This window comes from Scyliorhinus torazame, chromosome 13 (assembly GCF_047496885.1).
Source record: "Scyliorhinus torazame isolate Kashiwa2021f chromosome 13, sScyTor2.1, whole genome shotgun sequence".
In the NCBI taxonomy this organism is placed as follows: domain Eukaryota; kingdom Metazoa; phylum Chordata; class Chondrichthyes; order Carcharhiniformes; family Scyliorhinidae; genus Scyliorhinus; species Scyliorhinus torazame.
In genome coordinates, this window is record NC_092719.1 from 86,055,615 (window position 1) to 86,083,214 (window position 27,600).

The window sequence follows — 27,600 nt, forward strand, 5'->3', positions numbered from 1 at the left end:
GAATTAGAGGGCATACATCAGATGAGTAAAGTCGATGTATGCGAGGTTGAGAAAGAAAATTTAGAGTTAAGAAGGAAATTGGCAGCAAAGGATGAAGAGGTGGCTGACGCCAAACAGGGTCACCAGTCTTGGCTGGCGCATTTAAGCAGTTTCCAATCCCAGTATGAAAAGGCCTATCAGGACACACAGCGTGCCGTCCTGGTTAGGAAAGAAACAGAAAAGCAGGTGGAGACACTACAGAAACAATGTAGTGATCTCAAGGCAGCCTTGAGAGCGCTCCACGCTGCCACCACGGAACAAAGACAGAGCACAATAGACCATGCAAAGTGGCAGAAGCAGATTGCAGACCTGCAATCACGGTTTTCTGTCCAGAAAGGATTTCAGGAAACTTTTGGGGAAAAGTTAGACCACGAAGACGGCCCTGATTGGGAAGAGTTACAAGAAACAGCGCAGAGATATGTTCAGGGAACATGTGCGCAGGGAAAGCCCCAGAGGAGAAAAGCACCCCAACCCCCCACACAGCAGGTAGTTCAGGCTCCAATGAACCCTGTAACCACCCACCGCACAGCCACATCGGACGAGGCGGAATTCCTACATTCCACCCCCCTAACAGTGACCCAATTACGGGACCCGTGTGCAAAGATCACACCGTTCCTCCCCGCCGCAGACCCCCACCATTTCTTTGCTACCGTCAAACATCAGGCGACCATGTATGGCCTGGATGAGAGAGAGCATGTAAAGCTCATGGTTCTAAGTTTAGATCCATCGGTAGCAGCAGCCCTTCCCGACCCACAGAACGTAGGAGGAGGCACCCTTGCAGAAATGCATACGGCGATCCTGGATGCGGTCGGGTATAACCGGGGTGACCCCGTAGATGGCCTCAATAAGTGTAGGCAGAAGAAGTCTGAGCACCCCACAGCGTTTGCAGGACGCCTGTGGATTCACTTCGCAGCCGTTTTTGGAGACGTAGACAGTGCCCATTTGTCCCCAGATAATATGGCCAAATGGACCCGTACCCTTATCTCCCATGCCACAGATGCAGGATAGAATGCCTGTAATAGTTATGATCCCTCAGAGGAGGCCCATAACGAGAAGTGGGTGGTTAAAAGATTGTCCTGCGTTTGGGAGCAGTCTGTTCACAATAAACCTGCCGCTAAAACCACCGAGGAAAAGCAATCCGCCGCAGACATGCAGGCAGTAAAAGCCACACCACACGACCCCGCCTGGGTAAATGAGGGAAAGAACAGCCCCGCACCCAAATCACAAGAACGTTACAATTGCGGACATTTGGGACATTTTGCAAAAGACTGCAAAGGCCCCAAAAAGCCACAGAGAGCACAACAGGCAGGCACTCTGATTAAGAAAAAGGCAGAGCCCATCCATAGCGTAAGCGCCCGTTCGGATCAGACGGACTTGACCGAAACAGACTGACAGTGTACAGGCTCCCCCAGTTGGGTCTGCGATACCCTTTGGGATAGGTCAGGACGACCTGTAGTCGCAGCGAAAATTAGGGGACAGCCTATAGAGTTTCTTTGGGACACAGGAGGGTCCCGCACCACCATAAATTCCTCCACCCCTTTTCAAAAGGACATGTGGCCCACTACAGTCACTATCACCCTCAGCGGCTTTACAGGCCACTCGCAGCAGGGACACATCACAGCCCCTCTATCCATCCAAATCGGAACCATAACTACAAAACACCCCGTAGTTTTAGTAGACCTGCCCCACACAGCAGAACACATCCTGGGGATTGATGTTATGAATTCCCACCACTTATCCTTCGATCCAGTCAACCAGTGTGTCTGGAAGATGGCAAAATCCGCTAGTCCCGCAACGCTCAACATAGGGGACTATATGAACAAAATTAGCGCAGTAGGCGAGTTTTGGTTCAACCCCACCACGCTTAGCACGGACAAGCAGGTTAGGGCAGTCCTGCAAAAGAACAGGGCAGCATTCGCGACCCACAAGCACGACTGTGGACGGATGACTGGCTCCGTACAAGTAACAGGACCGGACCCTAGACCCCCAAAACAGTACGGATTCCCCCTAGAAGCAGAGGGAGAAATCCTAAAAGTTATAGAGAGCTTATTAGAGCAGGGCGTACTAAGACCGGTAGCCTCGACTAATAATGCCCCGATTTGGCCAGTGAGAAAGCCCAACGGATCATGGCGCTTGACCATTGATTATCGGGAACTCAATAAAGTCACCCCCGCAGCAGCCCCCACTGTAGCAACAAGTCCCGAGACCATGCTCAAGCAGGGACTCAATTCCCGCTACTTCTCGGTTTTGGACATCAGTAATGGATTCTGGTCCATTCCATTGGCAAAGGCGTGCCAGTACAAATTTGCCTTCACTTTCAGAGCGCAGCAGTACACGTGGACATGCCTGCCACAAGGCTTCCACAACTCCCTCTCCATTTTCCACCGACAGGTGGCAAATGGACTAGCGAAATTTTCTCGCCCCGAATGTCTGGTACAGTATGTAGACTATCTACTACTGCGACAGACACGAAGGAAGAGCACATTGAGCTTCTGTCCGAACTCCTGGAATTATTACATTCCATTGGCTGTAAAGTCAACCCCAAAAGGCCCAGATATTGGAAGAAAAAGTGGTATATTTGGGAACAATTATCACACACGGCAAACGCGAGATCGAGCATAAAAGAATTGACTCGATCGCTAAATTGCCCCTTCCCCAGAACGTTTCAGCCCTCCGGTCGTTTTTAGGACTGGTTGGCTCCTGCTGAAACCACATTGACGGTTTCACCAGCAAGGCAGCGCCCCTCTCAGACCTCCTAAAGAAAGGAGCTTCCTGGGAGTGGCTTCCGCAGCATACTGATGCTGTAGAATCATTAAAACAGGCGCTCAAGCCGCCTCCGCACTACAAGTTCCAGACCCGCTTTCCCCTTACGCCATAGAGGTAGTGACCACAGACCGCACCCTTTCAGCCGTGCTCCTGCAGGAACGGCATGACCAGCTAAGACCCGTGGCTTATGCCTCCCTAATTTTAGATGCTGTGGAGCAGGGATTTTCAGCTTGTGAGAGGCACCTGCTCGCAGTTTTATGGGCAGTTCAGTACTATTCATACATTACCGGACTGAACCCCATCACCATTCTGACCGAACACCCCCTCACCCAACTTTTACTGGACGGACGACTCAAAGACGGTACCAAATGCGCGCAGCTAGATGGACCCTTCTCTTGCAGGGACAGAACATCACAGTAAAACGGACAAAGACACACACATACTTCGCGGACAATTTGCAGTACCCTGGAACCCCCCATGAATGTGAGATCATCTCTCCACATCATAACACAGGCCCCTTTATAGCAAAAACACCCCCAAGAAAAATAGGAAATTCATCTCAGAGCCCCCCCGCACACGGACACGTGTGAACCCATTAGGATTTATGTGGATGGATCTTCCACAGTCTTAGATGGGCAGCGCATAACAGGTTGCGGGATTTATGTTGAGGACGCGCAGGGACGCGCCCTCGAGGAGATAGCATTAAAACTCCCCGGACACTTAGGTGCGCAGGCAGCAGAGCTTGAGGCCATCGCGTACATAGTAGAGCACCCAGATTCCTTCCCCAGCCCAGCAGACATATATTCAGACAGCCTCTATGTCTGTAACAGCCTTACAGAATTTCTGCCCCTATGGGAAACAAGAGGATTTGTTTCCGCGGACGGGAAACCCCTCCCCTCAGCCCATTACTCTGCTATATTTTGCAAAAAGCCAAGGACAGGACTTTTGGCATCATAAAGGTCCGCAGCCACCATCGTTCCTCTCCCCCTGGAAATGTAAAAGCCGACGCACTGGCTAAGGCAGGATCCAGGCATGGGTACTTTTGGAAACCCCCCAAAGGCGTGCCAGTGAGTGCAGTTCAGGTCACACAGACTAGGATTGAGGATCTAGTAGAGGCCCAGAAGCAGGATAGCGCTCTCACTGAGATTGTGAAAGGGAAGTTTCCAGCCTCCTACGAGAGGTTCAGAAATACACTGACCACACATGACGGTGGTGTTGTTGAAGGACACCCTTTATGTAGTTCCTGAGCAGGATAGGAACCAACTGATTTGTTTATTCCATGATGGTCATGGACACCAGGGAATCGATCCCACTACAGCCCACCTCAAACAGCTTTGTTGGTGGCCAAATCTCAAGGAAGATGTAAGCCATTACTTTGAGAATTGCCTTATCTGTGTGCAGAACAACCCCGATAGATATGCCAAAAAGGCACACCTCAGCCACACCCGACCCGTTAACGGCCCCTGGAATAACCTCCAGATTGATTTTATAGGTCCATTGCCGCCTTGCAGGAATGGGTATAAATATGTACTGGTGGTCATAGACACCTTTACAAAATGGGTGGAAGCATTTCCAGCCCGCACCAACACTGCAAAAACCACAGCCAAGATCCAAACCCACCACATCTTTATAAGATGGGGAGTCCCCCGCAGTATTGAATCGGACCAAGGTTCTCACTTTACGGGACAGGTCATGCAGAACGTCCTCACGATATTTGGCATCACCCAAAAATTCCACATTGCGTACCACCGACAGTCGAGTGGTATAGTGGAGCGCATGAATCGCACTCGAAAAACCACCCTCAGAAAAATGGTCCAGCAGAACACCACCACTTGGGACTCAGTCCTCCCTTTTGCGCTGATGTTTTTGCGTAACACTGTTTACACCTCCACAGGTTACACCCCACACTCTCATGACCGGACGCCCCATTTAAGGGACAGAATACTTGTTAGGTTTAGATCTGACCAGCCCTGAAGTAATAGCCCTCACCCACGAGAAAGCCATGGAGCAATTAGTTGCTAATGTCAAAACGGCTCAGTTAGCAGCCGCAGTTAAATTGGGCACCAAAAAGAAACAGAGCAAGGCCTGTTTCGATAAGGCAGTGCATGCAACGGAGTATGATATAGGACAGCAAGTGATGTTGTCTGTATATAACCCCAGCACATTCCTGTCTCCAAAATACTTGGGTCCGTACTCCATTGCGGAAAAAGTAAGCCCATCGGTATCCAAAATAAAATACCCAAATGGTAAGACTGCGTGGTTTCATATAAACCAGTAAAAGGCTTATGGAACACAGTCAAACCACGCCCACCACGTCATGCTTGACGCAGAAGACCAGACCCCGCCCACAGCCAACGTAACCCGACCAACCCCCACCACGTCCAGCCCAGCCACGGACTCGACCTCGACTCCACCCCCAAAATATACACTCCGCCCTGGAATGCCCACAGACTGCAGCAGCAGAGACAGCAACTGTGACTCAGACAATGGCCACAGCACGCCTCCCTACTATCCCCATGCAACCGGACCCACACCCAGCGACTCAGACTACGATCCCAGTGATCCATTCCTGATCACTTTTCTAAATAAATCCCACCACCGAGCCACACGGGCGACCCCGACTTTGTCCCCACACAACTCATTGGCACCGCGACAACTCCTACAGACTTGTCCGCAACCACGAGAGCAACCCCAACTCACACCACGCAGCCCTCTCAGCCTTAATTCACTCCAGAGTTTGGCACCCGGGAGAAGGGGACGACCTCGAGTCTGACTCCCAAGCCGCCAACCCCTTTGCGACCCTGTTCGCAACAGAGAACTGAGGTGTCCACATGATGTTTCAAGGAAACGCTTGGGAGAAGTGTTGTCCTTCCTGATGGAACCTGCAGGATGTTTTATGTTGTTCGTACGTTTGTTTAAGTGTTGTTCGTCCGACAGGAGAATTTTTTCCAGCCGCTTGTTCAGCGGTACCAACTTATCTGCAGATACCTGGTCAACAGACCACACGCTTGTTCAGTGGAACTAGCTTTTCAGCTGATACTTGTTCGGGTCTCAGATGCCCGATCGTAACTGCTCTCCTGATTCAAGGATAGAACCACTATGGCAGCCCCACCACAATGACTACATTTTTGCCCGTTCTTGTCGGTTGCTCAGGCAGTGGAGAAACGGCGTGAGACCAGCCCTGCCTGGGGACCCCCCCCGTTGGTCAAACACGCTCGGGTAGGGGAGATACGGCATTGGTAGCCGTCTTACCCGGGGACGCCATCCAAATCTTACCCGTCGCGGCCCATATGCACCTCATTTGACATTTCAAAAAGTTTTTATTTGTTTAGGTGACCTTTAGGTTGCTGCCATCTGTTACTTACATCCAGGAACATTTGGATGGTAAATCAGCACTGGTTCGTCATTGGGAAGTGTGCCGTGTCCTAACATTTGTTTTTGAAAGAAAAAATAAGGGAGTCACACATAGTGACCAATTATAAGGATATAATTCGCCCCAAAGGACAGACACACTCGCATACCGGATATTGACCCAAGATAGTTACAGATACTATGCTAGTTTTTACAGAACTCCAGAAGCTCCAGGACCGGATAAAATACAAGAGAACACACAGAAAGAAAAGGAAAGAGGACAGCCATGAGGACCCCCTTCATTGTGCTCAACATGATTTTTGTGGCCATTTGGTTGCGCGGGAACGCGAACCCCATTACTTCAAACCTCCCTGCCGTTAATGTTTCACTGCCCCGCAGTACCCAGAGCCCAGTCACCAGCGACACTGCATCTTCCTGGTGTGCCAGATTCATAACCTGGTACTGGTACTCCCTGTCCTACGTAATTGAAGCACTGTTAGCGTTGGCGATACTCTGCTGTGTAGTGCAGACTATGCGCCTCCGTAAATGGAGGAGAGCGTACCGCGCTCGAACCCCGGTATATCGGATCAGATCCCCTATATTCAGTTACGACCAGACCCCCGCGATCTATAATAAAAACAATAAAGAGCATTCGCTTGCGTTATTACTGTAAATAAAGAGATGTACAAAACTTTTCATGAACAAAAAAAAAAATGTATGAACATGAGCTTGACTGCCAAGCCAGGAACGAGTATATGAAATGTTGTGATTGTTTGTTGTATGTTTTAGGAAGATAGGATAATGCAATGTTTAGCGAGTATAGTGGAATAAGGATAAATTAGAGGTTTCAAGTTTGTTATTTTCATAGATTATCATAGAATTTACAGTCCATTCAGCCCATCGAGTCTGCACCGGCTCTTGGAAAGAGCACCCTACCCAAGGTCAACATCTCCACCCTATCCTCATAACCCAGTAACTCCACCAAACACTAAGGGCAATTTTGGACACTAAGGGCAATTTATCATGGCCAATCCACCTAACCTGCACATCTTTGGACTGTGGGAGGAAACCGGAGTACCCGGAGGAAACCCACGCACACACAGGGAGGATGTGCAGACTCCACACAGACAGTGACCCAAGCCGGAATCGAACCTGGGACCCTGGAGTTGTGAAGCAATTTTGCTATCCACAATGCTACCGTGCTGCCCCCATTTTGTAATGCATGTCCCTGTCTGACATAGCGCCCTTAGAATTGTTAGGTAAAATTTTTTGTGCATAGCTAGGGTCAGAGCAGAGGTCATGTAGTAGGTGTCTCCCCCAGTCAGGGAATGGAAAGAACAAAATTTATGTGATCCTTCACGCTAGGATCACAAGGAGGGAAAGTAGCCACCTAAAATGGCTGACTCCCGATTAGAATGGCCAAACGCCGATCTAAAATGGCGAATGGAAGAGGCTGATGGGAAAATCAGCCAACAGGACTCAAACGGACAGCTGCAGGTAAAACAGTGTATTCGCCTCTGGAGAAGTCGGCCCAGACCGATACCTACAGCCATCAACATCACAACAACCCAGCCATCTGCATATTAAGCAGCCATCCCCGGGAACAATTGCTACAAATTAGCAATTGAAAGCCGACACAGACCTTTCAGCGCCAGCAGGGGCTAACACAAAGAAAGGTAAACGACCACCCCCCGATCAAGGAATCGCTCCAGTATTGGAGCATATCGAACCAAGTGATTGGGACCAAGTCCAATCACTTGGAACCAGGTACAAGATCCGCCCCGAGAGATGGGAAGCCCCTGGGGACTATAAGAATAGGGGCCAAGTTCAACTCGACCCTTCTCTTCCTGCTCGCAACCTTCGAGACCCTTCTACAAGAAACTGCAAGTTTTACTCCAACGATCGCTACCAGATAGGCGCTCCTGACTATCGACTTGTACCATCTTTTGAAACCCGTAGGCTCAGAACCAATTCGAAAGACCATTCGTTTCCCTGACCTGGTGGGCCATTTCCAAAGTTAAGTATTGGCCTATAGTGGTAGGTAGTAGTCTAGAAGTGGGATTATTGTATAAGTATTAATTGCTGTATGTAATAAATGAGCGTTGATTTAACTCTGACTAAGCGGTATGTTGCATTATTAATCATTACTTGGACTTGAACCACGTGGCGGTGTCAGAAAGATACCTGGCGACTCATGAGCAAAGGTGACAGAATTAGAGCAAATAAACTAAGGCTAAAACGGGCAACACTGCGCGCCTAAGTGTCCTGGAAGATTTATTGCTATTTCTTCTAGGGCACGTCCCTGCGCGTCCTCGACGTAAATGCCGCATCCTGTTATGCGCTTCCCTTCTAATATAGCGGAAGATCCATCCACGTATATCCTAATAGGTTCGCACGTGTCCGCGTGCTTGGGGCTCTGGGTTGAACTACCTATCTTTCTGGGGGGTGTTTTTGCAATAAAGGGGCTTGTGTTGTGGTGTGGAGCGATAATTTCACATTCATGGGAGGTTCCTGGATACTGTAGGTTATCGGCTAAAAAAGTGTGGGTCTTTGTCCTTTTAACAGTGATGTCCCGTCCCTGCAAAAGAAGGGTCCATCTGGCTGCTCTAATCTGACTAACTGTACCGTCCTGGAGTCGTCCGTCAAGTAAAAGTTGGGTGGGGGTGTGTTCTATGAGGATTGTGATGGAGTTTAGTCCGGTTATGTAAGAAAAATACTGTACTGCCCAAAAAACTGCGAGCAGGTGCCTTTCACAGGCTGAAAATCCCTGCTCCACAGCATCTAAAAGTCAGGAGGCATAAGCCACAGGCCTTAACTGTTCGTGCCGCTCCTGGAGGAGCACGGCCGAAAAGGTGCGGTCTGTGCTTGCTACCTCTATCGCATAGGGGGAAAGCAGGTCTGGAACTTGTAGTGCGGGGGCTGCAATGAGTGCTCTTTTCAACGAGTCCACAGCATCCGTATGCTGCGGAAGCCATGCCCAGGGGGCTCCTGTCTTTAGGAGGTCTGAGAGGGGTGCTGCCTTGTTGGCGAAACTGTCAATGTGGTTTCAGCAGTAGCCAACCAGTCCCAAAAACGACCGGAGGGCTGAAACATTCTGGGGAAGGGGCAATTTGGCAATCGAGACAATTCTTTTGTGCTCGATCTCGGGTTTACCGTGCGTGATAATCGTACCCAAATATATCACTTTGTTTTCCAAAATCTGGGCCTTTTTGGGCTCGACTTTACAACCAATGTTCTGTAGGAGTTCGGACAGAAGCTCGATGTGCTCTTCCTTGGTGTCAGTCTGCAGTAGTAGGTCGTCTACGTACTGGACCAGACATTCGGGGCGAGAAAATTTGGCTAAACCATTTGCCAGCTGTCGGTGGAAGATGGAGGGGGAATTGTGGAATCCTTGTGGAAGGCATGTCCACGTGTACTGTTGATTTTTAAACGTGAAGGCAAATTTGTATTGCCACGCTTTTGCCAATGGAATGGACCAGAATCCATTACTGATGTCCAAAACTGTAAAGTATCGTGAGTTGAGTCCCTGTTTGAGCATGGTCTCGGGACTTGTGGCTACAGTGGGGGCTGCTGCAGGGGTGTCTTTGCTGAGTTCCCGGTAATCGATGGTCAGTCGCCATGATCCATTGGGCTTTCTCACTGGCCAAAATCGGGGCATTATTAGTGGAGGCTACTTATCTCAGTACGCCCTGCTCTAATAAGCTGTCGATTACTTTTGCAATTTCTCCCTCTGCCTCTTGGGGAAATCCATATTGCTTTTGGGGTCTCGGGTCAAGTCCTGCAATTTGTACTGAACCAGTCATCTGTCCACAGTCGTGTTTGTGGGTCGCGAATGCTGTCCTGTTCCCTTGTAAAACTGCCCTAAGCTGCTTGTCCATGCTAATCGTAGTTGGGTTAAACCAAAATTCGCCTACTGCGCTAATCTGGTTTGCATATTCTCCTATGGTGAATGTTGCAGGGGCTCTTGCGGATTTTACCATCTTCCAGACACACTGGTTGACTGGATCGAAGGATAAGTGGTGGGAATTCATAAAATCAATTCCTAAAACATGTTCTGCTGTGTGGGGTTGATCGACTAAGACTATGGGGTGCTGGTGGTGTTGCCGATTTGAATGGGTACAGGGGCTGTGATGTGTCCCTGCTGTGAGTGGCCTGTAAAGCCGCTGAGGGTGATGGTGGCTGTAGTGGGCCACGTGTCCTTTTGAAACATGGTGGAGGAATTGATTGTGGTGTGGGACCCTCCTGTGTCCCATAGAAACTCGATGGGCTGTCACCGTATCTGTGCTGCAACTACTGGTCGGCCGGACCTATCCCAAAGGATGTCGCAGACCCAACTGGGGGAGCCTGAACACCGTCAGTCCGTTCCGGTTAGGTCCATCTGATCTGAACGGGTGCTAACGCTATGTATTGGCTTTGTCCTGTTCTTATTTAGAGTGCCCGTCTGCTGGGCTCTCTGTTGCTTTTGTGGGGCATTGCATTCTCTTGCAAAGTGTCCCAACTGTCCACAGTTGTAACACTCCTGTGACTTTTGTGGGGGGCTGTTCTTGCCTTCATTTACCCAGGCGGGGTTCTGGTGTGTTTTCCCTGCTTGTATGTCTGCTTCTGCCTGCTGTTCTTCGGGATTTTTATTTGTGGGTTTGTTTTGAACAGATTGCTCCCAGGTGTGGGACAATCTTTTTACAACCCATTTCTCAGAGCCTCCTCTGAGGGATCATAATTCGCACAAGCTTTTTGTCCTGTTTCTGTGGCATGGGAGATCAGGGTGCGGGTCCATTTGGCCATGTTGTCTGGGGACAAATAGGCGTGGTCTAAGTCTCCGAAAACTGCTGCGAAATGTATCCACAGTCGTCCAGCAAACGTTGTGGGGTGCTCGGTTTTCTTTTGTCTGCACTTATTGAGGCCATCTACAGGGTCACCCCTGTTAAACTCGATCGCGTCTAGGATCACGGAATGCATTTCTGAAGGGTGCCTCCTCCTACATTCTGTGGGTCGGGAAGGGCTGCTACGACCGAAGGGTCTGGACTCAAAACTGTGAGCTTTACTTGCTCTCGCTCATCCAGGCCGTACATGGTAGCCTGCTGGTTTACTCTGGCAAAGATGTGGTGGGGGACTGAGGTGGAGAGGAATGGTTTGATTTTCTCACACGTGTCCCGTAATTGGGTCACTGTTAAAGGGGGTGGTGTACAGAAATTCTGTGTCGTCCGATGTGGCTGTGCGGTGGGTGGTGACTGGGTTCATTGTTGAGCCTGAACTATCTGCTCTGTGGGGGGTTGGGGCGCTTTTCTCTTCTGGGGCTTTCCCTGCGCACATGTTCCCTGAACATTTCTCTGCGCTGTCTCACTCAATTCTTCCCAATCAGGGCCATCTTCCTCATCTAGCTGTGATCCAAAGGTTTCCTGGAATACTTTTTGAACAGAAAGCAGAGATTGCAGTTCTGCAATCTGCTTCCGGCACTTCGTGTGGTCTAATGAGCTTTGTCTTTGCTCCGTGATGGCAGCATGGAGTGGTCTTAACGCTGCCATCAGGTCACTACACTGCCTCTGCAATGCCTCTAGGTTTCCTCTCGTCCCAGGGCTGCACGTTGCATGTCCTGATAGGCCTTTTCGTACTGGGATTGGAAGCTGCTTAAGTGCGCTAGACAAGACTGGTGTGCCCTCTTGGCATCATCCACCTCTCCGTCTTTTGCTGCCAACTTCCTCCTTAACTCTATGTTCTCTTTCTCTATCTCACTGACATCGACCTTGCTCATTCGATGTATGCCTTCTATCTCTTTCCGGAGCGTCCTAACGGCCTCCTCTGTGCCTCGCAATTGTGCCAAGCAGGACACAATTGCCATCGGCTTGCGAGCTTTTCCTAAGCTCTTCTTGTGAATCTTGCTCAGGTTCTCCCACCAAGTATGTCCTATACTCCCGGGACCTGTTTCCTCATTGTTACAGAATTCGCTCCAAAAGGGGCCATCCTTTCCCTTTTTTTTTTTTAATTAATATTTTTATTCTCCTCCTTTTTCACATTTTCTCCCACATTTACACCCATCAACAATAAACAATAATCAGCAAGATATGTCAATCCCCATAATAACAACGGTCCCATCCGCCCACCAACCCGCAAACCTCAGCCCACATGTTTACATAAACAAATGACAAAAAGGAATCAGGGATTACCCATAGTCACCCTTAATCTACACAGCCCCCCTCCCCCCCCCCACCCCACCCCCCAACTAATGTTCGATGTTATCCAGTTCTTGAAAGTGCATAATAAATAGTGCCCATGACTTGTAGAACCCCTCCGAGCTTCCCCTCAGTTCGAACTTAACCTGCTCAAGGGTCAAGTATTCCAACAGGTCCCCCCGCCACACCAGGGCACTGGGTGGAGAGGCTGCTCTCTATCCCAGCAGGACCCGCCTTCGGGCGATCAACGAGGCGAAGGCTATGATATCTGCCTCCGCTGGGGCCATCCTTTCCCTTTGAGGTACTTTCTGATTTCCTCTTCCCAAACGGGTCACTGTCCTACTCTACCGCTGCTGATCGCTGCGATCACAAATTCTTCTGGGTTCATGAGGTGCTGAATTGCCATCTTTCCTCTCTAAAAAATGCTTCTCTTAAAATTTGGAACAAGGGGTATTAAGGCGGTGCTGTAAATACGGGTATGGCTTTCGCTATTTTCCGGAATACAAACTCCCGACAGTTTTGTTGCAACAAAAATCTTATCAGTTTACCTTATAGCCCTGTTAGTTACGCATGCATTTACACACTTCCGAATTATGAGGATTGATCAGAACTGCTTGAACACTTGTGGTTTTTTCTGTTCCCAATTGGATTTCTAATTCAAATTTTGGGTTCTCCCGGAGTGGTTAACCCATGTCTAGATCGGGTCCTGTCAGGAAGTCGCCAGTAATATGTTGCTGACTTTTGGTTGGTTCAATTGGCTCTGTTTTATAACCTTTGCTCTAGAGTTGCCAGGTATCTTTATGATACCGCCACAAGGTTCAAGTAATGATCAATAACTCAATACACCAATTAGTAAGATTCAAATTAAAGCACATTTATGAGACACAGTAAATCGCTACTCATGCATAAACTCTACTTTCTAGGCTATTCCTATCACTAAAAGGCCTATACTTGGCTTCGGACTGGCCCACCAGGTCAGGGGAACAAATGGCCTTTCGTTCGGGTTCTGAGTCTGCGGGATTCAAAAGCTGGTATGGACTGGTAGCGAGGAGCGCCTATCTCGTTGCGAGTGTTGACTTGAAACTTACGTTCTTTGGAGGCAGCTGGGCAGGTTACTGTCAAGGGTTGGTTCGCGTTGCTGAGTGACCCTGTCAAGAAGGACGATTTAAACTTGGGGGCTTTACTTTATAGTCCCCAGGGGTTTCCCGCCTTTCGGGGCGGACCCCGTACCTGGTTTCAAGTGATTGGACTTCGTTCCTCGGCCTCCCAAATCTCCACGGATCTACCCTCCCATGTACTCCATGAACCCCAAAACTCCTTAGCTGTAGCCAACATCCCCCCCCCCCCCGACCAAGCTTGACCGGTCCAGTCCCGGATTCAGGACCGTGTTAAAGACCCCCACCCCATAATCAGCCGATGAAAGATGCTCTGTCCACATCCCCGCTCCGTGCCGCTTGTTTACAAACTCCACACAGGTCCGGAATCTTCCCCAGCACCCGCCTCATAAATTCCACATTGTCCCAGTTTGAGGCATAGATGTTTACGAACACCACCGGCACCCACTCCAATTTCCCACTTACCATAACGTACCTACTCCCAGAGTCCGCCACGATATTTCCCACCTCGAACGCCACCTGCTTATTAACCCAAATTGGCACCACCTTTGTTTTGAAGTCCAATCCCAAATGAAATATTTGCCCAACCCATCCCTTCCTCAGCCTAATCTGGTCCCCCACCTTTAGGTATGTCTCTTGTAGCATGGCCACATCTGCCTTCAATCGCTTTAAGTGTGCAAACACACTTGACTGGTCCATTCAATCCTCGCATGTTCCAAGTGACCAGCCAGGACAATCAACCATAGTCCCTCCTGGACCAACCTCCGGCCCATGTGCCGCACCTCCCGAGGCCCACCCTCTGGCGGCCACCATCATCGATCCTCCTCCCCTTACACTTTAAAAGCCCTTCCCTGTCAGCAGTACTTTCCCCCCCCCCCCCCCGAAATCCCCCAGCAACAACCCCTGCCCCCATCCCCCACTGACCTTCCAGTTACCCCACCATTGCGCTTCCGTGAACTAGCCCACCTAGCTGGCAGCCCCCGCCCATGGCGCCTAGCATCCTACCCCCTACTGGTTCCCCTCCACCCCTCTTGAACATTCGTGCAAACAAGCAAAATCAACCGCTCTAAAAGCCCAAACAAATAGACAAATCTCCCACCGCTTAACAAAGAACAAAGAGCAAACCTGAAGCCCAAAAGGAAAGAAATGGCCCCAAACATAAGTTAACAGCAGCATCATCACAGCATCTCCACTAAAGTTCAAACTCCCCCTTCTTCTGCCAGTCCATTGTCTTTAACAAAATCTACCACCTCCTCCATCAACCAAAGTACAATTCCCAGCCTTCGTAGGTCACCCACAGACTTGTTGGGTACAGTAGCCCAAACTTCACCCCCTTCTTGTAGTGGGCTGGCTTGAACCTGTTATAGCTCGCTCTCCTCTTGGCCAACTCTGTACCCAGGTCCTGGTACACTTGGCCCTCCCAGGTGCAGTGACTCGTCTGCCTGGTCCACCTCAATCTACTACTTGTTTAGGAACCAGTGCAACTGCATCAACTTCCTCATTAGCGCCCTGTGCGCTCGATCCACCTCCAAAGGCCGTGCAAACGCACCCTCTCCAAGCAGTTTCACCAGCATCCTCCCCACATACATGCCAGCATCGGCTCCTTCACTCCCCTCCGGCAGGCCCACGATCCTTATGTTCTGCCTGCGTGACTGGTTCCCTCGTCTTCAACCTTCTCCTGGAGCCACCTCTGCTGATCATGCATTAGCCCCATCTCCGCTGCCATCAAGGCAAACTGCTCCTCATGTTCCCCTGCCACCTCCTCCACCTTCTGGATCGCCTTACCCTGGGCCACCAGCTTCGTTTTCACGCGGTCGACCACGCCTTGATCGAATCCACCACCTGGGCCAGGACCGCCAGATTCTTCTTCCGTTGCTGGGTGAACCTCTCGTTCAAGAAGCTCACCAGCTGGTCCGCTGACCACAGAGCCGGCAGGGCCGCTCCCTGCCCCTCCGCCATCTCCACGTGCATCACAGGCGCCGCACCAGCTCTAACCGACTGATTCCCTCTTTTTTGACCGCTTCTGGCCCTCAGCTCCATAGACCAGAGGGTCAGTCTCTTCCAATCACTCTCCTGCACCTTTTTTCCGCGTCACATCCACCTGTTAACTGGGGAAAAGGTCCGATAAACCGCCACAAGCTGGAGCCACTAAATATGCCACCACTCACTCCATGGCTGCCACCAGAAGAACACTGACCCATTCATGATAGGGGACAACGGTACGTGCCCAAGTCAGGATGGGTGAAGAACTCTCTCTCCGATATCTCGGCTGGAGCTCACACCAGATAAACAGAGTAGCCAGTGTTTTCTCTCTATCTAGCTAGTGATTATTTAAAGGCTGAAGGCAGAGTTGGGGAGGAACGTTCTGGATTCCTCTCCCAGGAAAGCTACCAGATCACTCTAAAGCCTCGTGAAAACCGCTGCTCTGATACTCTGTTTAACTGAGATAAGTGGGTGGTCAGCCCACTGAAGCTGACAAAAGATTCTGACAAACAGAAGCTGTTTGTTGTGGGCCAGTGTTTAGAACCTCCAAAGTATATTATGGAGTTCACCTGACCTATAACGTTTTGTTGAATTTGGCTAGTATGAGCACAAGAGCCTTCACTTGAGGTGTGATTCAACAGTCTTCCCTGTCACTTTAATCAAAATAAGCTTTATTCTAAGAACAGAGTTAACATTTATATAAACACACAGCAAGAACTTTTATCAATTCCAAACATAAAACACCCCATAGCTACAGTAATCTATGCATAACACTTATGAATTCCCCCTTAACTGTTCCAATTTAAAAACAAAATCCCATAAACCAAAAGCCCCTTTTCAAGGGCGTGGCCAAGCACTCTGCATTCTCACTTGACTAAGACAGGCTTTCCCTGAGATTCTGACCTTGTCTCACCAGCAGATTTAAAGCCTTCCGGAAAGCAAACTATATCTTAAAAGCCACCACCAAGGTGATTTGTACTGGAACAAATATTTAAAATGAAACAGAAGAGAGACAGGCCAAAACACTTCTTTCTCCTGTCTGAGTCCACAGCAGTCAAATATGAAAACGAAACTAAAAACAGCTCACAGAGCCACAGCCCAGCTCCAGACACACAATGACATCACTGAAACCATGTAATAAGACAAAAACCTGTCTTAAAGGGACAGTCCCATGACACTGTACAGTCCTGAAGTGCATCTTCCATGGTAAGGCTCAGATCAACACGAGTTAAAGTGTCACCCTGGAAAGAATCCCATTCAGTAACGAAGATAGATTGGAGAGGTTGGGACTTTTCACCTTGGAGAGGAGAAGGCCAAAAGGAGATTTAGTAGAGATGCTCAAAATCATGTGGGGGCTGGACAGAGTAGATAGGGGGAAAGTATTTCCGCTTTTTGTGGTTGTTAGAGATCAGCCATTTCAATCCTGAGCCATTACTGCAGGAGTTCCTCAGAATGGTGACCTGAGCCCAACCATTTTAGTTGCTTCATTAATAACCTTCCTTCCAACATAAGGTCAGATGTGGGGATGTTGGCGGATGATTGCACAACGTTCACACCCATTCCTGACTCCTCATACACAGAGGCAATCCATGTACAAATGCAGCAAGATATAATATCCAAGTTTGGGCTGACAATTGGCAAGTAAAATTCACACCCCACAAGTGCCAGGCAATGACCACTGAGAGAATCAAACATCCCGGGGGGGGGGGGGGGGGGGATCATTGACCAAAACGGAAATGGAATAGCCATATACACGCTAGGAATGCTGCAGCAAATAACTCACCTCCTTACTCCACAAAGCCTGTCCAGCACTTACAAGGCACAAGTCAAGAGGGTGACAAAAACTCTCCACTTGCCTGGATGAGTGCAGCTCCAACAACACTCAAGAAACTTGACACCACACAAGACAAAGCAGCCCACTTGATTAGACCAGCGTTTATTGCCCGTCCCTGATTTCCCTTCAGAAGGTGTTGGTGAGTTGCCGCCTTGAACTGCTGTAGTCCTGGAGGTGTAGGTGCATCCACAGTGCTGTTAAGGAAGGAGTTCCAGGATTTTGGCCCAGTGACAGTGACGGAACAGCGATATGTGGTGGTGGTGGTGGTGTTCTCATGTGTCTGCTGTCCTTGTCCTAGATGGTAGCAGTTGTGGGTTTGGTCAGTCCTGCCTAAGCATCCTTGGCAAGTTCCCCCCCTTCCACAAACATTCACTCTCTCCACCACCGACACACAGTGGCAGCCCTGTGTATCATCTATAAGATGCAATGTAGGAACTTGCCAAGGATGCTTAGGCAGGACTGACCAAACCCACAACTGCTACCATCTAGGACAAGGACAGCAGACACATGAGAACACCACCACCACCACATATCGCTGTTCCGTCACTGTCACTGGGCCAAAATCCTGGAACTCCTTCCTTAACAGCACTGTGGATGCACCTACACCTCCAGGACTACAGCAGTTCAAGGCGGCAACTCAACAACACCTTCTGAAGGTAAATCAGGGACGGGCAATAAACGCTGGTCTAATCAGCCACGCCCACATCCAGTAAAAATTAATTTAAAAGATGATACCCTGGAGTGGGATTTGAACGGGGAACCATAATAGATGTTGCAACGTTGAATATTTATTTTTTATTACATTTATTTTTACCTCTATTACCTTCATGCAGAAGCTCCACGTCCTGAGATTGTGGGGGCGGCGGCCCTCAGACAGGTGGCCAACTTGAGGTTCACCTGTTGTCGAGCTGCGGCTCGCGCGATTGTTTATGGGCGGGGTCATCCGCTGTCAATCAGCTGCGGGCTTTGCGCTGAGTGTACGAACTGTCGCCGTGGGAGACGATGAGGCGGGGTCAGCCGCTGTCAATCAGCTGCGGGTTTACGCCGAGTAGGCGGGTTGTCGCCGTGGGAGACGGTGGGGGCGGGGCTAGTAGCTCCGCGTTTCGGATTCTGAGAGGAAGCCACGTGGTGTTGGGGGCGGGGCGGGACGGCACGGCCGGTCTCCCAGCAACGGCGTGTTTGCCGGTTGGTGAGGCGGTTTGAAGGTCGGTGAGGAAGGTGCTTTTACCCAATCGTCCCAATGGAGCCAATGCCCGCCAAGTTTTATGGGAAGTTCGATGAGAAAAACCCAGTTGTAGCTTCACTTGAACAAAAGCTCAACCACTTTATGAGAAATATGGAGAGCGCGACTTCCCACACCACGTACACGAGAGGGTAAGACTCGAGACCCACCTCCCCTCCTTAAAGCCCATCTCTATCAGGCAGGCTCCTTGTGTTCATTCTTCTGGATACCGTTCAGATTTATACCCTTAAAGCCAGTTGTTAGTCACAAATATAAAATCTCTTTTTTCCTGAGTTGCGACTGACCTGGACTGGGAAATGCTACACTTATCTAATATGGCCATATTTATACATGCAAAAGCTTACTTACCGTTTTTGCCACACTTCAGTGTAAACTTTTATAAATTCCTATGTCAACATTTACAATGGAACTGCCTATGAAAACTTTGTTAAAGTCCAACAGGTTTGGTTCAAATCACTAGCTTTCAGAGCACTGCTCCTTCCTCATGTGACTTAAGAGGTAGGTTCCAGAAACATTTATATAGACAAAGATGCAAGACAATACTTTGAATGTGAGTCTTTATAGGTAATTAAGTCGTTACAGGTCCAGATGGAGCAGGTTAAAGAGGTGTGAATTGTCTCAAGGTTGGACAGTTGGTAGGATTTCGCAAGCCAAGGCCAGATGGTGGGGGGTGAATGTAATGCAACATGAATCCAAGGTCCTGGTTGAGGCTGTACTCGTGTGCGGAACTTGGCTATGAGTTTCTGTTTGGCGATTCTGCGTTGTCGCGCGTCCTGAAGTCCGCCTTGGAGAACGCTTACCCGAAGATCAGAGACTGAATGCCCTTGACTGCTGAAGTGTTCCCTGACTGGAAGGGAACATTCCTGCCTGGCGATTGTTGCATGATGTCCGTTCATCCGTTGTCGCAGCGTCTGCATGGTCTCGCCCCTGTACCATGCTTCGAAATCCTCAGCTTTGTGCCCTTACATCCCCACCTCAATGAATTCCAGGCTCGACATAATGTTGAACTCTTCTTTCGTCGCCTTTGGCTCTGTGCCCACTTCTTTGGGCAAGAATCCTCCCCCCGTTCCACTGGTCCTTTCGTGTGCCTCCAACATTCTGCCTCCAAGTGGACCCCCCCCACAAACCGGGACAATTACCTGCCCTTGATCTTTTCATTGAGAACTGTCGACGGGACATTGGCCATTAATTTTTCTCCCCCCGCTCACCCATTCCAACCTCTCTCCTTCCGAACTTTCTGCTCTTCACTCCGTCACGTCTAACCCTGACTTTGTCATCAAACCTGCCGACAAAGGAGGTGCTGTTGTCGTTTCGCGCACTGATCTCTATCTCGCAGAGGCTGAGCGCCAACTCTGAGATACTTCCTACCTCCCCCTGGACCATGACCAGACCACTGAACATCAAGCCATTATCTCCAACACCGTTAGCGACTTCATTTCCTCCGGATGCCTTCCCCTCCCCACAGCTTCCAACCTCTCAGTCTCCCAACCCCGGACAGACCGCTTTTATCTACTTCCCAAAATCCACAAAAGGACTGTCCCGGCAAGCCCAATGTGTCAACATGCTCCTGCCCCACCAAACTTATTTCCTCTTATCTTGACTCCATCCTCACTCCTCTGGTCCATTCCATCCCCACCTACATCCGGGATTCCTCTGATTCAGTGCGTCGTATTGACAGCTTCCAGTTCGCGGGCCCGAACCGCACCATGGATGTGCAATCTCTTTACACCTCCATCCCACACCAGGGTGGTCTGAGAGCTCTTCGATTCTTTCTTGAAAAGAGGTATAGACAATTCCCATCCACCACCACTCTCCTCCGCCTGGCTGAACTCGTTCTATCTCTCAACAACTTCTCCTTTAACTCATCCCATTTTCTCCAAATCAAAGGTGTAGCAATGGGTACCCGCATGGATCCTAGCCACGCTTGTCTTTTTATGGGGTATGTGGAACATTCCTTGGTCCAGGCCCACCCGGGTCCCCTCCCACAACTCCTTTACTGATACATTGATGACTATTTTGGTGCCGCTTCATGCTCTTCAGGTCAACAAAATTATGAGGGGCATAGACAGAGTGGATAGTCAGAGGCTTTTCTCCAGGGTAGAGGGGTCAATAACTAGGGCGCATAGGTTTAAGGTGCAAGTGGCAAGGTTTAGAGTAGATGTACGAGGCAGGTTTTTTTACACAGAGGGTAGTGGGTGCCTGGAACTCGCTGCCAGAGGAGGTGGGGGAAGCAGGGACGATAGTGACATTTAAGGGGCAACTTGACAAAACATGAATAGGATGGGAATAGAGGGATCCGGACCCAGGAAGTATAGAAGATTGTAGTTTAGTCGGGCAGCACAGGCTTGGAGGGCCGAAGGGCCTGTTCCTGTGCTGTACTTTTCTTTGTTCTTTGTTCTCTCATCCTGACCTGGAAAAATTCATCAACTTCGCTTCCAGTTTCCACCCCTCCATCACTTTCACCTAGTCCATCTCAGATATTTCCCTTCCCTTCCTTGATCTTTCTGTCTCCATTTTCAGCAATAGACTATCTGCTGATATCCATTACAATCCCACTGACTCCCACAACTATCTGGACTACAGCTCTTTGCACCCTACACCCTGTAAGGACTCCATCCCTTTCTCTCAACTCCTTTGCCTCCGTCGCATTTGTTCCGATGATGCCACTTTCCAAAATGGTGCTTCGAAAATGTGTTCCTTCTTCCTCAACCGCGATTTCCCACCTACAGTTGTTGACAGGGCCCTCAACAGTGCGCGGTCTATCTCCCGCACCACTACCCTCGTCCCCTCCCCTCCCTCCCAGGAGAAGGATAGAGACCGACTCGTCCTCACATTTCATCCATGTGCAAAGCATAATCCTCTGCCATTTTCGCCAACTTCAGCGTGATGCCACCACCAAACACATCTTCCCTTCACTCCCTCTTTCAGCATTCCGCAGAGACCTTTCCCTCCGAGACAATCTAGTCCATTCCTCCACCATACCCAGTACCTCTCCCATCACCCATGGCACCTTCCCATGCAATCGCAGAAGGTGTAACACCTGCCCCTTTACCTCTTCCATGCTTAACATCCCAGGTCCAAAACACTCATTCCAGGTTGAGCAGCGTTTTACTTGCACCTCTTCCAATCTGGTCTATTGCATTCGCTGCTCCCAATGTGATCTCCTCTATATCGGAGAGACCAAATGCAGACTGGGTGATCACTTTGCTGAGCACCTTCGGCCTGTGCGCATTCAGGACCCGGACCTTCCCATTGCTTGCCATTTTAACAAAATACCCTTTTCCCATGCCCACATGTCTGTCCTTGGCCTGCTGCAATGTTCCAGTGAAGCTCAATGCAAACTGAGGAACAACATCTCATCTTCCGGTTAGGCATGCTCCAGCCTTCCGGTCTCAATATCGAATTCAACAATTTCAGATGATTAGCTCTACCCCACCTGACCCGTTTGTTTTCATCCCATTTCATTTCAACTGTCTCTTACCATTTCTTTCTTTCTTGTCTTTCTTAATATATATTTAACCCCCCCCCCCCATCTTATCCACCATTCCTTACCCCTTCTCCCATTTGCTTCTCCTTCCCCTCCCCCCACATCTTCATCTGTCACAGTTTAGCTTATGATGTTAGTTTCTCTGCTGTTTTGCCCCTCACACCTTGGTTCTCTCTGGGGACTGCCATTAGCACTCTTTCCCCTTGGTTTCTGTGACTATTAGCACTCCGTGTAGCCATCTGGGATGGCCACTTCCAGAATACAAAATGGATGCTCGCAATGAATGTAGGGAACTGTGGACAATGTTAAGAAAGCAAGCAGGCACAGAACCTGTATGCGTACTGAGAAGGCAGCTCCCAGACAAGACTGAAACTGTAGGTCAATTAACATATTGATGGCCCATCTCCAGGAACAAAGGAAAGACACTCAAGCAACCGATCTAGCTCCAGACACCCCGGCGCCAGTTCCCCAAACCGAAAGCGTGAACAAAGCCAGGCCAGTGGTCACCTAGGACATGCCCAGCCATCAGGTCACCCACTCCTTTATTGGTCAAGATTAATACCAGTGATCAAGATACGGCCCAATTAATTGGGGCCAAGTTCAAGGCCCGCCCAAAAGCGCGCAAAGTCCGTCCGGGTATAAGAAGAAACCCCCGAGAGAGAATCGCTCTCTTGGACTTGGCTCACAAAGCGGAGAGATCCGTCCACCAGCTGCACCAGAAGCAAGTAAGTCCAAGATCAACGCTCGCTACCAGACGGACGACCTTAGCTGTTCTCCTGTATACCTTCGAACCCAACAGCCTCAGATCAGAACAACGGCCATTGTTCCTCCCCAAAGCCAAGTATAGGCATTAGCGTTAGAGAAAGTTTAGTTTGTAGTACTTTGTGCATGTGTAGATCTTACTGTGTGTGTAAATAAATAGTATTGACTTTGAACTAACTAACTGGCGTATTGGCTGTTTGGTTAGTATTCGGGTGTGAACCTTGTGGCGGTATCGAGTGATACCTGGCGACTCTAAAGCAAACATAATTAGGGTTAAGGAAGGCGACCATATTGACCGCCATATTTAGAACCAGAGAAACAGAGCAACACCTGTTTCCCTGGGTTTCTGTGGCTATGACTCATCTTTCATTCTCACTCCACAGTATAAATATTTCCCACATTCTCTGACTGTTAGCTTTGACAAAGAGTCATTGGACTCGAAATGTTAGCTCTTTTCTCTCCTTACAGATGCTGCCAGACCTGCTGAGATTTTCCAGTATTTTCTCTTTTGTTTCAGATTCCAGCATCCGTAGTAATTTGTTTTTATCCAGTAGGAATTAACGGGTCTTTTTCAAATCGGTAGGCAGTGACTAGTGGGGTACCGCAAGGATCAGGGCTAGGACCCCAGCTATTCGCAATATACATTAATGATTTAGATGAGGGAACAAAATGTAATATCTCCAAATTTGCAGATTACACCAAGTTGGGTGGGAGGGTGAGCTATGTGGATGCAGATTCTTCAGTGTGATTTGGACAAGTTTAGTGAGTGGGCGAATTGGCAGATGCAGTCCAAAGATGTGCATGGTGGACTGGCCATGATAAATTACCCCTTCGTGTCTAGGGATGTTACGGGGATAAGGCGGGGGTGTGGGCCTCTTTCTTTTAGAGGGTTGGTGCAAACTCGGTGGGCCAAATGGCCTCCTTCTGCACTGTAGTGATTCTATGCACTATAATTTGGATAAATGTAGGATTATCCACTTTGGTAACAAAAATGAGAAGGCGGACTATTACCTGAATGGCCGAATAATTAGGAGAAGGGAATGTGCAACGAGACCTGGGTCTCCTCGTGCGCCAGTCACTGAAGGTAAACATGCAGGTACAGCAGGCGGTAAAGGAGGTAAATTGTACACTGGGCTTCATCTCGAGAGGGGTCGAGTACAGGAGCAGGGATATTTTGCTGCAATTATACAGGGCCTTGGTGAAGCCACACCAGGAACATTGTGTGCAGTTTTGATCATCTTATTTGAGGAAGGATGTCCTTGCTCGAGAGGAAGTGCAGCAAAGGTTTACCAGACTGATTCCTGGGATGGCGGGACTGACGTATGAGGAGAAATTGAATCAGTTAGGATTGTATTCACTGGAGTTCAGAAGAATAAGGGAGGATCTCATCGAAACCTAAAAAATTTGAACAGGACTAGACAGGGGAGATGCTTTCCGATGTTTCCGATGGTGAGTGTGTCGAAAACCAGGGTTCACAGTATCAGGATACGGATAGACCATTTGGGACTGCGACGAGGAGTAATTTCTTCATCCAGATAGTGGTGAGCCTGTGGAATTCATTACCACAGTTGAGGCAAAATCATTGTATTCAATGATTTCAACAGGCAGTTAGATATTGCACTTGGAGCGAAGCAGATCAAAGGATATGGGGGGAAAGCGGGATTAGTCTATTAAATTGAATGATCAGCCATGATAATGAATGGCAGAACGGGCTAGAAAGGCCGAATGGCCTCCTGTTCCTATTTTCTGTGTTTCTATGTGACTTACTGCTGATCGGTGATCGCTGGAACTGAGTGACACATTAACGGTGCAATATAAATGCAAGTTCTTGCTGTTATGTCTGTATTGGGTGTAAATTGGACCCACTGAATATCAATTTTTGGGTTTGTGATCCTGCACCTAATCTGCACTTTTTAAGTTAAACATGCAAAGAACATCTGTTTCAAGATCTTTCTGCAGAATGTATGAAAAAACCAAGGTCAAGAAAACAATTTTTACAATCCTAAGAACAGCTGCTTAGGTTCTTGTAAAGGGATCAATGGAAGCCACTGAATAAGTGATAGGGAGTTTTTTTTCACTTTGCCTTATGTGAAGTCAGAGGATGCCGGTAGAGCAGAGGAGCAGGACAGAAGTGCTCCTCACAGCTCCACAACACCAGTGTGGATCCATCACAGAATTGTTATGGTGCAGAAGGAGGCCAGTCCTCCTGACTCTCACTCCTCCATGTACTCGAGCATGTGATATAAAATCAGAAGCTGCAGCTCCTCGTGCATAGTGAGAATCTTCCTTCTTTGTCCTCTAGTTATCCATTCACCAAAGGTAGCATTTCTTCATTATACTGACAACAAAGTCCCCAGGTTTCACGCACTCCATTACTGGCTGTTTCTGTCATGGTCCAATCCCACTCACTATGTTGCTCATAACTTTGCAAGAAGGGCAGGGCCCAATTCTCTAGTTCCTAGCTTTCCTCATTCCTTCAAGTTGAGTGTTTATTGTACTGTTATCCACATCCCAGTCTCCCTCTCACTCAAGCCTGTCTCTGGATCCCCATTGTCAAGTCTCCCTCCTACCCCTCAGACCCTATCACCGACACCAAGTCCCTTGTAACACTCTCTTCTGACCACAGCCCCCTTGATGTGTTCTGTGATCCAACCATTGTAATTAGGTACAAAGAACATCTAGTTGTTTAACTAGAAAGATGATTTATGAACACATGTGGAAAGATAACTAACTGATTACTATACAGACAAAGGCTACTAAATGAATTCAGTGAATTCTCCTGGAACTAGCTCTAAGTGCGACTATTCTCTTGTACTTCCTACTACCAACTGGCGGGTATCTCAAGTCACTTTGTCGGAAGGATGTCTGACGCCACCAGCTGGTTGGAGGCCACATTACTAACTATATACAAAACTGTGCACAGGCATATCACCACAACCCTCTCCTGTCACCCTTCCTCCAAACCCCAGAACCTCTTACCTTCTGCCCTGGATGCTCCCCAGTTGTTGTTATGATAGTTCAGAAATGTCTTCATAACTTTTCTCTTATTTACTTTCCCGATCTCTCAATCCCATCACAGTAAAGTGCAAAACTCCAAAATTATGTTTGCATGCCTTTGCTAAGTTATCTCACCCTCTCTAACCCCACTTCACCTGAAGATGTATGGCCTGGAGTCTGTTCGCAGATGCCCAAGAGATCAACTAATATTTTAATGTGTGATTTAATGGAATGTTTTTAATAGCAGCAGCATGAATATATACATATGTATTAACTTGTCCTTAATTTGTCTTGAAGTTCAGATGTCCATTTCCCTCATCCAGCCAAAGATGATTACTCATCAGCATTACTCTATTTTAATTTATCAGAGCCAATGATTTATCTTGCATCTGGAACACATATGAGAAACTGTTACCAGATCGTTATTACCACACAAAATTGCTGAAGATTGGGGATTTTCTTCAACACCTGAAGGTACTTTTTAAAAAAAAAATGTCTTTCCAAACATACACAACATCAGCCAAATGCACAGTCCATCAAAGCATAGTCAACAGTTTTTTCCCTTTTAACCCCATTTCAAAGAACAGCTTCTCAAATAAAGTAATGAACAGCCTCCACCGAACTTCAAAATCTTCTTCTGACCCCTCAATTCGAACTTAATCTTCTCCAGCCGGAAAAACTCGTACAAGTTCCCCAGCCAGGCAGCCACACCCAGCGGCGTATCTGACCTCCATTCAACAGGATCCTTCGACGGGCAATCATTGGCCCCCTTCCCCTCCAGCAGCTCCGGCTCCTCTGAAACCCCAAACATCGTCACCATAGAGTGCGACCTGACCTCAGCCCGAGTAGCCTGCATAACATCCCAAACACTACCTCCGAAAAGCTCTCCAGCTTCTCGCAACCCCAGATCATGTGAGCATGATTCACCGGCCCCCTCCCACACTCTAACACCCATCGGTTGCCCCCTGGAAGAACCCATTCAGCCTCACCTGAGACATGTGTAACCTGTGTACCACCTTGAACTGAATCAAGCTCATCTTCGTGCAGGTGGAAGTTGAGTTCACCCGCCCCATCGCCTTACACCAGAGTCCCCCAACCTATTTTCCTCCCAATTCCTCCTCCCACTTAGGCATTATCCTCACCATCTGTGCCTTTCCCTGTTCCCCTAACCACCCATCTATGTCCCAATCCTGCCCTCCCCCAGATCGTCAGGGAGCAGCAGTTGCTCCAACAGTGTGTGCTCCAGTAACTGAGGGAACATCTGCCACTACAATCGCATGAAGTCCCGCGTCTGCATGCACCTAAACTCGCTACTCTTGGGCATCTCAAATCTCTCCCGCAGCTTGTCCAGTCCCACAAACATATCCCTAACCCACTCCAGCCCCGCCTCCCTCCACTTCCCATACATCCCATTCATAAACCCCCCCCCCCCCCCCCAACCAACACAGTGACGCCGGCACCAACATTTTCTCCAACTTAAAATGCCTGCCCAACTGGTTCCATATCCTGATAGTCAACTGAACCACCAGACTCCCCGTATACTTCCCCAAGTCTAACAACAACGGGGCTGTCACCAGGGCCCTCCGACTAGAACCCCCGCATGACTCCTCCTCCACCTCACCTTCTCCACATTCACAGCCCAGTAATTAAAAATATATATATTTAGAGTACCCAATTCCTTTTTTCAAATTAAGGGGCAATTTAGTGTGGCCAATCCACCTACTTTGCACATCTTTGGGTTGTGGGGGCGAAACCTACGCAAACACGGAGAGAATGTGCAAACTCCACACGGACAGTGACCCAGAGCCAGCCGGGATCGAACCTGGGACCTTGGCGCCGTGGGGCAGCAGTACTAA

The 27,600-nt window shown here is 48.9% G+C and overlaps 1 protein-coding gene and 1 long non-coding RNA gene across 2 annotated transcripts in view; one reads left to right on the top strand and one right to left on the bottom strand.

Annotated features, from left to right (window-relative positions):
• The window catches only part of LOC140388175 (uncharacterized), a 31,778-nt gene extending 13,564 nt beyond the window's left edge, over positions 1-18,214 (bottom strand). Inside the window, exon 1 of the long non-coding RNA XR_011934118.1 lies at positions 18,079-18,214. This is a non-coding gene — a long non-coding RNA (uncharacterized lncRNA). The remainder of the gene's footprint in view (positions 1-18,078) is intronic.
• Positions 18,215-18,426: 212 nt separating this feature from the next.
• Positions 18,427-27,600, top strand: part of LOC140388176 (cilia- and flagella-associated protein 54-like) — a 209,982-nt gene continuing 200,808 nt past the window's right edge. Inside the window, exons 1-2 of the mRNA XM_072471936.1 lie at positions 18,427-18,629; positions 26,113-26,218. Coding sequence (XP_072328037.1) covers positions 18,496-18,629; positions 26,113-26,218 — 240 coding nt within the window. The 5' untranslated portion in view covers positions 18,427-18,495. The remainder of the gene's footprint in view (positions 18,630-26,112; positions 26,219-27,600) is intronic.